Source organism: Haplochromis burtoni, unplaced genomic scaffold (assembly GCF_018398535.1).
Source record: "Haplochromis burtoni strain Fernald_Lab_line unplaced genomic scaffold, NCSU_Asbu1 Contig_285, whole genome shotgun sequence".
NCBI classification, from domain to species: Eukaryota; Metazoa; Chordata; class Actinopteri; order Cichliformes; family Cichlidae; genus Haplochromis; species Haplochromis burtoni.
Genome location: NW_024582646.1, coordinates 222,467 through 238,832, shown reverse-complemented (window position 1 = coordinate 238,832; position 16,366 = coordinate 222,467). Strand labels below are relative to the sequence as shown.

The following is a 16,366-nucleotide window of genomic DNA, read 5'->3' as shown; positions in this document are numbered from 1 at the left end:
TCCTGTATCTATCTGTCCTCACCATGCTAAGGAATTGATATCGCTGGGAAGCCCGCTTGAGCTCCTCTTCTCTCTTCTCAGCAAGAAGTCGCAGCTCCTCCCACCGTTCCACCACCTCGTCCTGCACTTTCTGTAGGCGAACACTCAGTTCGGGCGTGCAAAGCTCCAGGACAGAGTCAACAGAGTCCAGCTGCTCTTGAAACTATAGAAATTAAAGAGATAAGATACATTAAGATGTCTCATTCCATCCAATGGCACTTTGTCATTTTGTCAGACAGCATCTTCCACTCTGTCTTATTGAGCTCATCATCAGTGAGTATTGAACAGATTTTCCTTCTGCTACATTTCTGTAGCAATGATGTCAGAAATGCCGCCCTTCAGAGTGATTTTATGTATCACTGGGCAGAAAAATACATTCTGTAGGTTAGACTGACTGTAAACCACTTTAGAAATGCTCCCTAGCCTGTTAACAACCCATAAGAGACTGTTTCCATGGTGATCTTTTCATTTAAGCTGAATCAGATGTTAAACATCTTTTCTTAACTATATGATGTCCTTGGTCAACAAATTTAGCACTTTATCACCTGTTCCTCTGTGGTGGCAAGCTCAAGGAGCAGGGCTTCATGTTTCCTCAGCTGTGATGTCACTCCATGCAAATCCTTTGCCACATCGTCAGGGATGCTTTTGTGTCGCTCCTACAAAGAGAGACAGGAACAGACGTTTTAAGTGTTGCACAGGGTGGTTAGCACTGTTGCCGCACAGCAAGAAGGTCCTGAGTTCAATTCCACCATCAGGCCGGGGTCTTTCTGTGTGGAGTTTGCATGTCCTCCCCGTGTTTGCGTGGGTTCTCTCCGGGTACTCCGGCTTCCTCCCACCGTCCAAAGACATGCAGCTTGTGGGGATAGGTTAATTGGATAATCCAAATTGCCACTAGGTGTGAATGTGAGTGTGAATGGTTGTCTGTCCTTATGTGTTAGCCCTGCGACAGACTGGCGACCTGTCCAGGGTGTACCCCGCCTCTCGCCCCATGACAGCTGGGATAGGCTCCAGCGCCCCCCGCGACCCTGGAAAGGATAAGCGGAAGCGAATGGATGGATGGATGGATGGATAAAAAAAACATTATCCCATAAAGTAGAAAATGACAGCTGTGTAGTGTAACTGTGAAATAGGATTCAGCTGTGTCGAGTGGTTTTTAGTCTGTTAGCTACTAATAATCAACAGATACTGTATGTCTATCCTTGTGTTGCAACCATACCATTTATTGATGTAGATTGATAACCAGACTTACTTGATGCTCACATTTCATGTATAGTCTATGATCTGGACTTTTAATCTTCCTTCTGTTCTTTGTACTTCAGATACAATGACAAATAGATGAAGTGAAATTCTTTACAGCTGTGTCTATGTTGCTGGATGGGGTTTAGTTTTTGTACACCATAGCGTTTCTATAAATGCAATCTCTTTTGCACCTTTCAAACTTTTACAGCTCCAGCTGTCAGCTCCCTCCCACCTCCATGTTTCTTGGCCTGTTCTCATTGTGGTTTACTGAGGCGGGGCTGGTTAGGTTCGTGCCAAACAAGCTAAACGCTTTATATTTGTGTGATCTGAATGATATCTCAAAGTTTAGCACTGCAGTGTTTTCCTTCTTTGGTTCCATCTATAGATGTACACTTTATCTCCCATCTTTCACAGATAATCCTAAAACCAAATCAGAATGTCTTATTTTCTATAATAATTTAGGGGAGGACAGCCAGTCCCCTTCCTCTTATTAACAGTTCTTCATTCTTCTGAACTGAACTGAACTGAATGAGCGTGCTTCTGATGGGTGTGCTGTCTTCCATCTTCCATTTTATGTTTCCATATTTCAATGCCATAATCCATTCATGGGATCTGATGTCTTCAAAGTAATTAGATCTAAACCCAGCTGACATGTCTAGGAGTCAGACAGCAGTTTCTACATGAACATAGCTACCTGGATGAGAGTTAGCGCATCACTCAGGTCTTGGTAAAAGCGGTGACATTCCTCAGCTTTCTGTAGCTGATCCTGACGCTCCTTGGCCAAGCTTTTCAAATCTTCCCAGGATGCACTGCAGAAACATAAATATCAAAACTAACATAAGGTGGACAAAGAGCGATTCAAAGGACCCCTATGAGCGGAAGATCGAGGGAACAGTTCACCCTTCCCGGGATAGGGTTACCAGGGCCCCGCCTTGGAACCAGACAAGGGCAGGGTGCCCGAGGGCAAGTGTCTTAGCCCTGGCCTGGCCAGGAAAAAGGGATATGGGCCCACCACCCGCCAGAGGCACCGTAGGGTCGGGTGCAAATGTGTGTTGGGTGGCGGCCAGGAGCAGAGGCCCTGGTGGACCGATCCCAGTCTACCGAGACTAGCGATTGGGACATCGCATGTCACCTCTCTGGTGGGGAAGGAGCCTGAGTTATGTGTGAGATACCAGCTAGATATAGTCGGGCTCATCTCAACACACAGCTTGGGCCCTGGCCAAGGTCAGTGATTGATTTTGTTAAAGTATCATCAGACCTGCAGTCATATTTTCTGGACACAAGAGAGGGGCTGAGCTGTCAACTGACCACCAACTGGTGGTGAGTTGGATCAGGTGGCGGGGGAGGATTATGGACAGACCTGGCGCACCTAAATATATAGTGAGGGTCTGCTGAGAACGCCTTAGGCGCCAGTCCACGAGATCTTCAACTCACACCTCCGGCAGCCCAAGCAGTGGCTGAGGTGTGGCCGCAATGTGGTTGGTGCCTGTCGTGGTTTCAACCCCTCAACTGAATGATGGACCACCAAAGGTGAGGAGAGCCACCAGGCTTAAGGAGTCCTATTGGGTTTGGTTAGCATGTGGGACTTTGGACCCAGCTGATAGGTACGGAGAGGCCAACTCGTGCAGTAGCTGAAGCAAAAACTTAGATGTACGAGCCGTTCGGAGAGCCTGTCATGGCGAATAGAATGAGCTGTGTGGAGAATAATAAAGGAGGATCCAAGTGCAGGCACTTGTGGAGGTGTGAAGGAGGTTTATTGTAAAAATAAATCACAAGTAGAAAATGGCAAACAATACTGGGAAAATAAACTACTAAACATGAACACAAACAAGGGTGAGCGGAGGCACATGAAGGTTGATAGCAGGGGGACACACGCAGTTGATACACGGGAGATTAACAGGAGATTAACAGACAGACCAGTGACTACAACATAAGAAGACACGACTCAAATACACACAGAAGAACACAGGGAGATTACACACAGGTGGGGAACACAGCTGGAAGTAATTGACGAGACAAGGGAGGCAAAACTGAATACACTCACATAAGACATGGACCTTCACAATAAAACAGGAAACAAGAAACAACTACACAAAGACGCAGACTAGACACAGAACTAAACCTACACTAAACATGAGACACAAACCTAAGAACTAATCCCTCACCAAGAATAACCGAAACATACTAAATAATAATAATAATACTAATAATCATCATCATCTAAGCCTGACAAGAGATCAAGAAAATAACCAAAAATACAAAGTCAAACCAAAAAATAAGAAACCCAAAATGCTGGGTCAAAATGACCCAGAACTGTGACAGAGCCCATGGAAAAAGACTTCTAGACTGCCTAGAAGACGTTCCGGCAAACCCTAAGGCTCAGGAGGCGAAAGCAGTGCTCTACATGCACTTCAGCTGAAAACATTGTCTGGTGATGGAAGGAATATTTCGAGGACCTCCTTAATCCCACTGGCATGGAGGAAGCAGATTCTGGGGATGAGAAACTCCTGGGGTGAGGTCACTGAGGCAGTTAAACAACTCCTTGGTGGCAGAGCCCCTGGGGTGGATGAGGTTTGCCCCGAGCTTGTGAAGGCTCTGGATGTTGTAGGGCTGTCTTGGTTGACACGCCTCTACAATGTTTCTTGGAGATCAGGGGCGGTACCTATGGATTGGCAGACCACGGTGGTAGTTCCTATCTTTAAGATGGAAACCAGAGGGTGTGTTCCAACTATAAGGGGGTCACACTCCTCAGCCTCCCTGGGAAAGTCTATATCAGGGTGCTGGAAAGAAGAGTCTGTCCATTAGTGGAACCTCGGATAAAGGAGGAATAATGCAATTTTCGTCCTGGTCATTGAACACTGGACCAGCTCTTTATCCTCTCGAGGACAATTGAGGGTGCATGGGAGTTTGCCCAACCAGTCTACATGTGTTTTGTAGGCTTGTCCTGTGGGAGGTGCTTTGGGAGTATGGGGTGTCTGGCCCATTCGATCCTAATACAACGATTGCAAGAGCTTGAACCGCATATCTGGCAATAAGTCAGTGTAATAAGTCAGTCCATCCAGTGGGTGATGGAATCTGCCAGGGCTGCTCTTTGTCACCGATTCTGTTCATATTTTTTATGGACAGAATTTCTAAGCGTAGGCAAGTGGCATAAGGCTTCCACTTGGGTGGTCCCCTTGGTGTTCCCCCAGACAAGCTGGAGGAGGTGCCCAGGGAGAGGGAGGTCTGGGCTTCTCTGCTTAGTTTGCTGCCCCCACAACCCAACCCCGGATAAGCGGAAGAAAATGAATGGATGGACGGACACAGATAAAAACTGCTTACTGAAACGCAAAACCAACAATTTCAGCATTTAAGACAAACAAGAAAAGGAATAGGATGCCTCACAGATAAAATAACTGACTCACTACTGTGGCTGTGTGATTACCTAAGCTGCTGCAGAGTGTCTTTGATTGCAGAGCTCTGTGGGTGTTTGTTGTGGATCAGCTGAACAGCCAGGTTTCTGCAGTTCTGTAGTCTCTCCTCGCCAACCTCCAGCTTCTTCAGGAAGCCTTCAAACTTCCCTCGAACCAACTGCAAGCATAATCCACAGACACACAACTCTACAGCTACCTTCAGCCTCCAAAAACACACTAGAATTAATATTTACAATCATTGTGCAATGAAATGTAACCTGAACATGCTGATAATCATTGCCCAGGTCCTGAGACTCAGCTGTTTGTCTCTGCTGGTTCATCCAGTCCTCCAGCTCTGAAGACTCTCGTCTGAATTCATGGAGCTGAAGGACCTCCTTCAGCTTCTGACCCCTAACAGGAGACATTAGGGTGGTCAGTCACACAAGTACACAGACACAATAAAAAAAGGCAACAATAAAACCGCTAAGTCAGAGACAGATCATCTGAACTAATATCATTTTGTTTGGAGAAAAATGATATAAATCACCTAGAAGCAGGTCAAGATATTAAAGATCAGCACTTTACTGTATAAGTCTTTCTCTCTGTCACATACGTATGTTCTTTCTACATTTTTTGTAATTAACAACTGGCTTATGTAAATATTGCACTTTTTCCAAACAAAAAAAGGAAAAAAAAAGAAAAAAAAAACACAGTAAATAGATAAACAAACAACGATTAGGAAAAATATCACGAAAGAGAGAGAGTCAAAAAACAATCTGTGAGAGAAAAGCAGAGAAAGTAATCCAACAATATGAGTGTGTGCTCACCTGAGTCCAGCCTGGTGCTGCAGCTGCTGGTTCAGGCTGCTGATTCGACTGTAGGGTCTGCTGAGCTCCTCCAGGCTCCAGTTCTGAATGGCCTGCTCTACCTGGTCTCCTAATGCCTCTACTTCAGCTTCCAACACCTCCAGTTGTCCTTCGAGCACCTGCACGAACACGAGGACACTGTTTACTGATTCTGTTGTTGTACAATCTGCACGCTGTTCTTTGATTTCTTCGTCAGGAATCGATAGGGGAATCATATGAGGTCCTTTTCCGACTAAGCAAAGTGTACACAGTGAGAGTGTGTGATATACCTGGTGTTTAGTAATGAGGCTTTGTGTGGCCAGCTGGTTTTTGCCATAATCGTCGATGTTCACCAGACTGAGCATCTCTGCGAGTCTGGACTCCAGCTCTGAGCAGTCCAACAGCAGCTAGAGATGAGGCACACACAGAAAATGTAGCAGTTTATGTTTTGTTTTGGTTGGGTTTAGCATAAAATACTTCAAAATTTAACTCTAAATGACCAGTTAGACAGCTGCAGAACTAAGTGTCTTACTTAAAGGTATTTTGATGATGGAGTGTCAGTATAAGACTTTCACTTCCCTCCAATATAAAATATCCTTGTCCATCTCACCTGTTCTCTGGTAATAGCCTTGCTGAGGTGAGCTGCTCTCTTTTTGCAGGCATCCTCAAGCTCCTCCCACTCTGTATTGAGGTGGTCGCACCTGCAAAACAGCAGAAATTTACACTGCTCCACAAAGCCAGGACACATTTGGTCCAAACTGAGACTGTACTTATTACAGATCACTTGAACAGTACAGACAAATACCTTCTCAAAGTTGTGTCAAGTGCCCAGCCATATAACATAACCCCTCCCAAAAATTATGAAACATTTGCATACATTGGAGCCAATGGCATCTTTGCAGTCTAAAAATCAAAAATCCTACATTTAGAGAAAGGACCAGTTTCTCTCATGGAATTGGTCGTTTTAATGTCATTAGCTAAATTTATTCCTTCAGATCAGTGTGCTGGGTTTTGAAAACAATCCCATCTTTGCATCAGTGTTAGGCCTCAAAGACAGGAGTGATTACCAAGCTATTTGGACAAGATCATTCAATGGTGTCAATTTTGTTCTCATTATTTGGTGGACTAAGGTAATGTGTTTGATAATGTTTTATCAATTTTATTATATTATAACTTATCCTTTAACATACCATTTTCCTTGTCTAAGTAAATGCTTATTTTGTGATGGTTTCTAGTTTTAATGCATTTTATAAGCAATGTCAGCGTAAGATAGATTCACTACAATGCACCAATGCACATGAAACTTTTTTTTGATGACAAAAAAAACCAACCACACCTCTGCAGCACCGCCTCTCTTTCTGACTTGTTGGATTTGGCTAGGCTGCGCCCTTTCTTCAGAATGTGGTTCAGGTGTTTTCTATGTGCGTTCACTTCGGCCTGCAGCTCCTGGGTTAACACACGAGTACATGAGCAAATGTTAAGTAAAACACAGCCCTGTGAATGTGTCAAATCACTTGAGTCCATTGTAATTCCAACTGAGCTCTCAGCTCAGTTAACAAATGAAGGAAAAGGGGGAGGTTTTATAGATAAAGAACTGCAACCCAGCTCGTGCCTTGTGTTTCTGCATGAGGCTGAGGGCCCCAGCCAGAGATTTGTCGTATCCTGTAGATCCAGAGGCAGGAACATGCTCAGAGATCCAGTTGAGCTCAAGATCCACATCATGATAAAATCCAAACAGCAACACAGATGCCTCCAGTTGTGCTCGACGCTCGTCCAGAGGTTTCTGCAGGGACTTGAATCTGCCACACAGAGGTTATAAAGTCAAGATGATGATAACCTAAAGTGAGCACTGGACTGTATTTATGTTATTACTTTTTAATTACACACAGAATAAAATACCCCAAAGGAGACAATGACAGATAAAACCTGAAGTGACATAGGAAATTGTATTCTATGTATCTGTGTCTGTGTCTTTCAGATTTTGTCTCCGTGTGAGCGTCCTTGTCATCCACTTTTATTTTTGTTGTTATTTTGCCTTTTGTCATTTTACTTCAACAGATCGTTTTCTTAGCTGAGACACCCTGACCTGATCTTGTTAGTACTCCTTTCTTTTCTTCACCATGCACTTGGTTTTATATGCACTGAAGTTACTCTAAATGCAATAAATGCAAATATCTATTTGTTTGAAGATTCAAGGTAACTTACAAAGTGAGATAGGCGTCTGTCTCCTGGAGGATCCTTTGAGAGTCAAAGTGGTTGGAAGCGAGGTGTTTGGCCCTGCTCACAATAGAGTTGATCTTCTCTGCCAGTTCCTTGGCCTCCTGCTCGAGCTGCTGATGCTCCTGCATGAGCACACACACACAAAGTACTCACTGATGTCTAACTGTAAAACCCAGAGTCATTAAATCAATGCAGGCCTGTCCTCACCTTCAGCAACTGTCGACTGGAGCGCAGGTCGTGACCTTTGGCAGCATTGTTTAGCATCCACTGGATGGCCTCAATCTTCAGTTTGGCATCCTGAGGAGGAAAAGTACAAGATTTTTCTGAGAATGGAGCTCTGTTTGGACAGCAATTACTTCTCCTGGGAAGGATGGTCTTTAATTTTTTACTCCAGTTGACCTCTAAAATTAGTGTAAATTTAAATTTGGCCAGAAACTATGAACTGTATATAAAAGACAGGGGTCAGTTATAGTGTCACCTAAAGGCTTGTGAAGTCTCAAAGTCAAGCTGTGTTCTTCTTTCTTTTTTGGGAGCCAGTGGTGCTCATATTTGAGGCATACAAGAGGCTGGGGTGTAAAGTTATCAATTAATGCAGGTAGGCTAGGTTGGCAAAGTGCATTCATGCATATATTAGTGCTAATTAACTGATTACCTAGCATTAATAAATGCTACAATCTCACAAATCAAGACTGAAGTACAAACTTCTTGGATGGGCTACACAGACAGCATTATTTGTCTGGTAATTTTCTCAAAACGCCATAAAAGGCACCAACATCACTGAACTGGACCACACAAACGTCTTATCCAGTTTCTCCATCAGTAGTTTACCTGCAAAAGCTCCATCAGCTGCTCCTGCTGCCCCGCCTGTCTCAGCCTGTCCCCCCTGTCAGCCATCTTGTCTTGTAGTCTTTTCCACCGACTCGTGAGCTGAGAAGACTTCCTGCTGATGCTCTGACTGTTGTAGTGCTCTTCAGCAATCATCTCCTCTCCCAGCTTATCACAAACACACACATATGTACTGAAGGTGACATCTCACCAAAGTGCAAGTCGTCTTTTCAATATATGCAACTGTGCATGTGTTGCCAGAGTCACTGTCAAACACTTGTTGTTTCCTCTACAGAAGTCATCATGCTGGGTGAAAAGTTAGAGGTGTTTTACCTGAACAAGTCTATCCAACCAGACTTGGTTGGCCTGCATCTCCTTCTCAGCCGCTTCATGTTTCTTCAGCTTCCAGAGGATGTTTGTGGGGTCTCGGTAGGACTCGTCTTCTGCCACCTTAAACTTCTCCTCCATCCACAACAGCAGCTCATCCACATCTCTTTGGAACTCCTGCCACACGAAACACCAGGCAAATTCACCCTTATAATTATTATTAAAGAACTTATAACATTCATCTGAGCGCTCTCCTGTAGATATTATGATCAGTGCAGGTACTCGGCACAATAAACAACATAAAGTAAAGTATGTTTTCTTGTTTTTAGCATTTTGACAATAGTACCTGGTATTTCTTGGAGTCCAGCAGTAGGTTCCTCCTCTTCCTGCAGCTCTCTTTCAGCCTCCTGTTGGCTTTTTGGATGCTCCTGCTCCGTTCCTTAATGCTGTAAGATAAACATTGAGGTTTTAAAGATTGGTGACACAGTTTATTGTAAGGTTATTGACTTGAACATATTGGTTGTTAGAGGGACAATTTAACTAATAATGTAAACAGTTCCCTGCCATCTGCCTGAGAAGATGATTGGCATGACCCCTCACAAGCCATTTAATCAAAGTAGCAGAGATGGTATACATGTGGTGTTGTAATTTATTTGACAGCTAGATGGCACGGTTTCATGTCGTATGGAAAAGAAACAGCCTTGGTGCTCTGCAAACTGTGTGCATACTGCATCAAAGCTTTCCTGTTAGGTTGAAGTAGCAAGCAGATGAGCTTTAATTATCTTAGATTTGCATTATGCTAATTTTGCAGTGATGTGTGTTCTACTTGTAGAACGATTTACAAACAGAGTGATAGTACCCAATTCATAGAACCAATTCTATTTATCCCTTACTTCTTCTACTCTTATTTCTTTATGACCTCAGAAATTATATCCCCAGTTTGTTAAACTCAGGTATAGAGATCAGGCTGTGAGCACAGCAGTCCCACCCACCCTGTTAAAACCTTCTGTATGCTGGGAACAGTCCATGAGAAGAAAGTTGGCATAAAGGGAACTAAATCAGCTTGTTTACATGGATGAATGTAGGGACTATGCCATGGCTCAGTATATGATAAATAGGTTTAAGATTAGGCAAAGAAGGATTATTTTTAAAAGCAAAATATGCAAAGCTACTCCAGTACAGCATAAGAATTAAATTATGGAGTTGACAGCCCACTTTATGGAACAATTTCTGCTGTGTTTTCTTACTGTTTTGAAGCAAAGTGCTGCTGGTCGATAAGCTCCTTGCTGCGCTCAGTGAATTTATCCACTCTTTGATCCAAAGCCATAAGAAGACTTTCAAGTTCATCTTGTCGCCCCAGTAGACTGTGCACACTGTCTACCGAGTCCTGCATCAATAAATGTAATCATTATTTTGACATTTTTATGATAGAACATCCTATTTATAATCTTATAGCAATTTCACAGATTTCTATAAATACTTATTTAGGATTCAAATTTAAGGGTAACATTTCAAGGAGCTGGACCATGTAAAAAGGTGAGAAATGAGCACCCTCACCCCAAGATCTTGGACTTTTAGTCGGGCTTCATGTCCAGACAATGCTGCTTCAATCCGGTCTCCCTCTTGGTTCAGCCTCTGGAGCTCCACACCCTGCTCCAAATGCTTCTTTCTACTAGCCCACAGCGTCTCCAGCCTACTCCTTTCAGCACTGAGATTATCAAGGATTTGTTGGATGTCAACACCGCCTATTTTCCCATTGGATGATCCCTGCAGCAGAGATTTCCCTAAGTTCTCCATCTCCTTCAGCCTGGCAAAAACACACACAGTGGGAGAGACACAGTCCACTTAAATGATGATGTCCATGAGCCAATCTTCTCAATCCCTTTGTCAGAAGGGGATAGAAATGGCTTTCATTATGGACAAGCGTTATGGTAGTTAAAAAAATACGTGCACAGGATTAATGATTTGAACATTCTTTAGCATAATTTTTAATCATAATAATTTTTTTAAATTCCTATTAACCAATGCTAAAACACTTTGCATTTAAATTTACTGATGCTGCAGATTTAATTTATTTCGAATTAAATAGAATTAAATGAATGCAATTCAATGAATGGAACAACAACACACTAAGCACTGAATGCTGTGCACAGTTTCTGCTATTTACCTGCTCCTCTGTGTCTCCATTTCTAGTTGCAGCTCCTGGTGTTGCTCCAGCAGCGTGACAGCCGAGGCCACATCGCTCGCTGTCTCCTCCTGCAGGAGCCGTTCCTGAACTGAACCCCCCCAGCGCTCTAGCTCCTTGGCCTCCTGCTGGAAACTTTGCAGCCTGCGGGCCTCCTCCAGTTGGTGCTGTCTGTCTGATGCTTGACATTTCACCTGTACAAAAATGTATTTTTTTTTAGTTTGTAGTTTTATTTTAGATTTTTTTACTCAAAACATTTAATAATAATATAACAATAATAAAACAGTAACAGCCTCTGAGTCTGTGTTCATCAGAATATCAAACCTAATTATAATGACCCAAACGCTGTACCTTTTCAGTCTTATACCACCTGCTTTGTACATACAAAAAATAAGAGATCTTCACTTTTATTAATAAAAGAATGATGTCGAGTATGTCAGTGTCAATGCAAATCAACACGAAATGTTGCAAGCACAAAAGAGATGTTCTGTAGGAACACAGACTGAAGTTTGAACACCTTCACTCTTGGCTACTACACTCCAGTCACTCTAAAACAAAGAAGGAAAATGTCACCTGATCCAGCAGAGCCTCCAAACCTCGAACCTCCTCCATAATGGCCGCACTCTCTGCCGGACTGCAGTCCTGCTTCCTGTAACACAGGATGTGAGCAAATTGAGTGCAGATGAATGGAGATGTACTCCACCGTGAAGTTTCTTTAGAAAAAACACTTTTAGCTAGAAGTTCATGTAAAGTGTTTTAACTTTGAAACCTTTCAGACTAATGCAGCTCTGTGTTATTCGTAATGTAAAGTAAGATACCATTATCATCTGTAATAGATATTTGGAGAGCGGTGAACACATGAACACATCAAAGCCCATGTACCAAGGTACAGACCAGTGTAGGCCAATCCATGAGCCCATTCATGTGAAAGTAATTCACAAAACTATTCTCAGGAAAACTGCAGCTACCTTCAGTGTCACGTCTATGGCTCTTTTAATTTCCTTTATATACATATATCACATCACTGATGAATCATTATGAACATCAAATACAAAACAACAATGACTTATTTCTATCAAATTACAACATACATTTCTAAAATTATTATTATTGATTGATTGATTGATTGATTGGTTGGTTGCTTAACATATTTGTAACCATCAATTACTTTTAAAGTGTTTTTGATTAAATTAAGTACTACTGAGACAACTGCAGAACACCTCAAAATCCCACAGACTATATCAGACCATACATCTTTGCAACGCTCTTCAGGTAAGCAATCTTGCCCTCAAGCATCTTGATGTCTCTAAGGGCCCGAATCTGGTTCTTCTCCTCAGCAAGCAGAGTGAAGGGGGTGCAGCCCACGTCCACTTCGTCAAGCTGGGACAGCTCACCCTGCAGCTGAGCTTTAGCCTCCTCGCAGCTATGCAGGAAGGACTGCACATCTGCCGTACTCAGCAGCTCCTTTCCTTTGTCATCCTTCAGCTGCTGAATCCGATCCCACCTGCAACACACCAAGAACCAAGAACAGTTGTCACACAGTCATCAGGAGCGTCTGGCGCCCCAAAACTGTCCAAAATGCTGTCCTGCCCAGGCACTTTATTATAGCATGTTGCTATAATAGCAAGCCGTTGTTACTGGGTCCTTCACTGTTGTCATTTTAATAACAGTAACAATGAGACATCACTTTTTCACAGGATCTAGTTTGTGTATCTGGGTCCTTGTGCTGATTTGAGTGATTTGGACTTTTTTTGCACCTTTTGGAAACACTCCTCTTTCTGGATTGGATTTCTTTCTGTTTACTGTGCTGGCTCTTCACCAGCTCGTCTGCCATTTTGATGATATCGTCCAGCTGACCTCGTCCGCTCGCTAACTCAGTCAGAAAGTTCTAAAACAGAAAGTCAAGGGTGAGTCAAAGTATTCAGATATTTTATGAATCTGAGTTTGTCTGAGTTTATTCTGAAGAAGTGAAAATAAAAAAAAATCAGGCCTCTTAAATATGTCCAAAAGTCAGAAAAAATCTCAAATTAATCATTTAAAAAAGCAACAAAAAAAAGTTGTTGTTTGGGTGAAAATCACTGAAACGAAAGATTGATGCTACAGAAGAAAATCAGTGAAAACTCAGTGGCACTTAATATGAACTGCTGCCTTATCAGATGTATTCTACCTAAAGCCACATTTTTTCATTTCTGATTAACCTACAGAAGTGACAATTGGAAGCCAGTATTTTCCCTGTGATTTTCTGGCTTTAGAGGTTAAAAGTTTCTCCTTCCCAATAAATAATATGATTTATGAGCTTAACTTAAGGTTGATCTTCATCTACAAATCTGTTGGTATCAGAATCCATCTAGCCAGCTTCGACAACACCATGTGCTATTATTTACTCATTTATAAGTAAACCCACAAGGCTAAATTTCCCACCATCAGCAAAAGGAAACACCTGACTGCTGTTACAGTTTATGCTGAGATCTTAACTGAACAAAATGATGGGCTGTGACGTAGTCTTAATATTTTTTAAGAGATGCATTTAAGGATTAAACAAATTGGAAAAATCATGAGGTATTTGGACATTTGTTTCACCCAGATGAGTTGATCCCCTGTTTTCAGTTTGTAGGATAAGTCTTGTACGATATGTTTGGAAATATTTTTCTGGAGAAGTCTTCACCTCATATTTGGCCTGAACCACTGCTAGATTGTCACCATCAGTGCTGAAGGTGTTGAGGATGTTCTCCTTATCCTCCATCCATGACTCAAACTCATGGCAGCTGTTGTAAAATCGATGAAGACGCAGTATCTCATCCAGGCTCTTTGTCTTTGTCTGAAAACCAATATAAATATAAATCTGATTTTAGAATACAGCTACTCTGAATGTCCTTTTCTGTATAATAATCTGTCATCTTAATACAACCTCCCACATAACTAAGTAAACAGTTTATATTCTGTATACTGCTCCTTTCTCTCACCTTCACCAGGTTGTACAAGAAATTGTACTCTTGGTCCAACCTGCCCTGTGTGCTCTCCACAGTATCTCTCTGGTACTCGGGGTCTGGCAGTAATGTGGTTTGGATCTCAGCTGTGCCGCGACGCATAGAGCGTTTTCGCCTAGGACGACTCAGTTTCTTGCTTGAGCTTTCTGGCATATCATTGGCTGAGGCAGGTGGAGTGGGTGGAGGAACCTGAAGAGGGTGTGATAAAGTTATTGACACTTTAAAAAAATACATAATAATTTATTTTCACACTGCCCACTAACAAAGCATGTCCACTAATGAGATGTGATATTTTCATAATCTGACCAAAGAACTGGTTCAGTATTGATCATACACTGGATGGCAGCATATTCAGGTAGGTTTTGGGAATGGACTGCTGGTTTCCTCCACTGTCTCTGGCCACAACTCTGTCTCCATCCGGCTCACTGCTGATGATGGTCACAATCTCATTGCGGTCCCACGTAAACTGACCTGAAATCAGGTTAGTTTATACTTTACATTTCAATAAAGTATCTACTATTTGTTTTTCTGTTGTGTGATTTCAGATATAGCCCATGTCTGTTCATCACAACACACTTGGCTACATTTTAGAAATGAAAAAATGAAAACAGTTACAATTTACATAATCTGCATAATCTGCTTTTCCTTATTTTCTGTCATCATTTTTTTAGCACAGATTACTGCTCTTCATAGTAAACCACAGAGTAAACCTGTGTTAACCTGGCCTGTGTTACAGAAAATAGCAAATTCAGACATGGTTAATAGAGAAGGACATAATGCATGATATTTTTCCTCTTAAATTGGCCTGTTATCTGGTCCTCTCTGTAAACAAGAGCATCTCTATAAATTTGCCTAAATATTTAATGAATATTTTTTATGTGACTTGGTCTGACCTGAGTAAGATTTCTGTTTTAAGAGAAAAATGGGCATTCTGTATCAAAATGAGAAATGAAATAACACAGTGTAGTGCTGGCAGATTATTTAGTGCAGAATATAGGCTTATGTTTTCATGTATGAGTAGCAGTCACTCCTTATCATGCTATGCAACACAACAGTGACACTAAGTACTCCAGTACCTCTGCTGTATCTGAAGCGGACTTTGGCCTTGATTTCCTCTTTCTGAGGGGGGATGCTTACAGGGCCCTTCCCACCTCTGGTACTGGATAGTGAGGTTCGTGCTCCTTGCCACTCCTTCTCCTCTTCCCCAGAGGAATCGCTATATTGGATCATCTTGCCTTGCTGAGGCTCTGCCTACAAGGGATGAGGAAATATTGCCTATAGCTTTGCATCTACTTTCACAGTCAGTGTTGTAGAGCCAATATTAGCTATTTGTCAGTTTATTGATATCACAGTTTATAACAGCCAATAAATGAAGATTAAAAAAGTAAGGAACACATAGGAGAAACATCTTTCAACTATGTTATATTATTTTAGTAAGGACTCATTAATAACTACACATAAGAAATGTTAGGAAAATCTATCTGACAGAAACAATAAATAAAGCATGCAGAATGACCTGCTGTGCAGTCAGCGCCGTCAGCTGTGCTGCAGTTTTTGACTGTTCTGACAATCTCTTTATCTCTGAGGCATATGCTGCCATCTCCTTCTCCAAACGAAGGTGGCGCTGCAGAAGCAATGCTGTGCTGGAATCGTCCTTCCCATGATCCTCGCTTATCAGCAGTGGCTTCCTGTCACCTAGCCAGGAGTTAGCCTCCTCCACATCTGCAAAATACTGGTCAGAGAAATAAAGGTTACTGTCTTAGAGCATGTCTATAGAGATCAAGAGCAGGTTCCAAAAGACCACACAAGAAAATAAAACATAACATACGTGACAGGATGGTTAAAGAAAGAAAGAAACTGTATTGATCCCCATGGGGAAACTCCTCTCTGCATTTAAACCATTCACTCAGTGAAGCAGTGGGCAGCAGTGTGTAGGGACGCTACCTTGCTCAGGGGTACCTCAGGATAGCTGTTCAGGGGAATCGAACCCCCGACTTTCCGATCATGGGGCCACCACTCTACCTACTGAGCTATCCCTGCCCCCTGTTAGAACCTACACAATAACAGCAGCACACAGGTAACAATCTGACTGCAAAATAATTAGACTAACTGTAAAAAAACAGTAATACCTCAAAAATGTGTTTGTTGAGAGCAGAGATAGGAGTTTACAGACAACAAGAAGCTACACTAAACAAAAACAGCTTTTTTTCAATCTTCTCTTCTTCTTCTCTGCCTTTAATGACACATTATTCACTAGTGTTGGGATTTCCGGCTCTTTTTAGAGAACCGGCTCTTTCGGCTCCGAAC

At 42.3% G+C, this 16,366-nt stretch overlaps 1 protein-coding gene across 1 annotated transcript in view; it reads right to left on the bottom strand.

Moving 5' to 3' along the window:
- Positions 1 to 16,366, bottom strand: part of sptbn5 (spectrin, beta, non-erythrocytic 5) — a 66,295-nt gene that overhangs the window by 36,228 nt on the left and 13,701 nt on the right. The window contains exons 17-42 of the mRNA XM_005940981.3: positions 15,576 to 15,791; positions 15,136 to 15,310; positions 14,394 to 14,530; positions 14,036 to 14,248; positions 13,738 to 13,890; positions 12,830 to 12,960; positions 12,325 to 12,576; positions 11,646 to 11,721; positions 11,055 to 11,266; positions 10,445 to 10,694; positions 10,135 to 10,274; positions 9,234 to 9,333; positions 8,894 to 9,064; positions 8,564 to 8,728; positions 7,943 to 8,032; positions 7,721 to 7,857; positions 7,128 to 7,314; positions 6,852 to 6,961; positions 6,126 to 6,216; positions 5,806 to 5,922; positions 5,498 to 5,655; positions 4,949 to 5,081; positions 4,703 to 4,848; positions 1,973 to 2,087; positions 585 to 695; positions 23 to 202 (exon numbers count right to left, since the gene is read on the bottom strand). Coding sequence (XP_005941043.1) covers positions 23 to 202; positions 585 to 695; positions 1,973 to 2,087; positions 4,703 to 4,848; positions 4,949 to 5,081; positions 5,498 to 5,655; positions 5,806 to 5,922; positions 6,126 to 6,216; positions 6,852 to 6,961; positions 7,128 to 7,314; positions 7,721 to 7,857; positions 7,943 to 8,032; positions 8,564 to 8,728; positions 8,894 to 9,064; positions 9,234 to 9,333; positions 10,135 to 10,274; positions 10,445 to 10,694; positions 11,055 to 11,266; positions 11,646 to 11,721; positions 12,325 to 12,576; positions 12,830 to 12,960; positions 13,738 to 13,890; positions 14,036 to 14,248; positions 14,394 to 14,530; positions 15,136 to 15,310; positions 15,576 to 15,791 — 3,966 coding nt within the window. The remainder of the gene's footprint in view (positions 1 to 22; positions 203 to 584; positions 696 to 1,972; positions 2,088 to 4,702; positions 4,849 to 4,948; positions 5,082 to 5,497; positions 5,656 to 5,805; positions 5,923 to 6,125; positions 6,217 to 6,851; positions 6,962 to 7,127; positions 7,315 to 7,720; positions 7,858 to 7,942; positions 8,033 to 8,563; positions 8,729 to 8,893; positions 9,065 to 9,233; positions 9,334 to 10,134; positions 10,275 to 10,444; positions 10,695 to 11,054; positions 11,267 to 11,645; positions 11,722 to 12,324; positions 12,577 to 12,829; positions 12,961 to 13,737; positions 13,891 to 14,035; positions 14,249 to 14,393; positions 14,531 to 15,135; positions 15,311 to 15,575; positions 15,792 to 16,366) is intronic.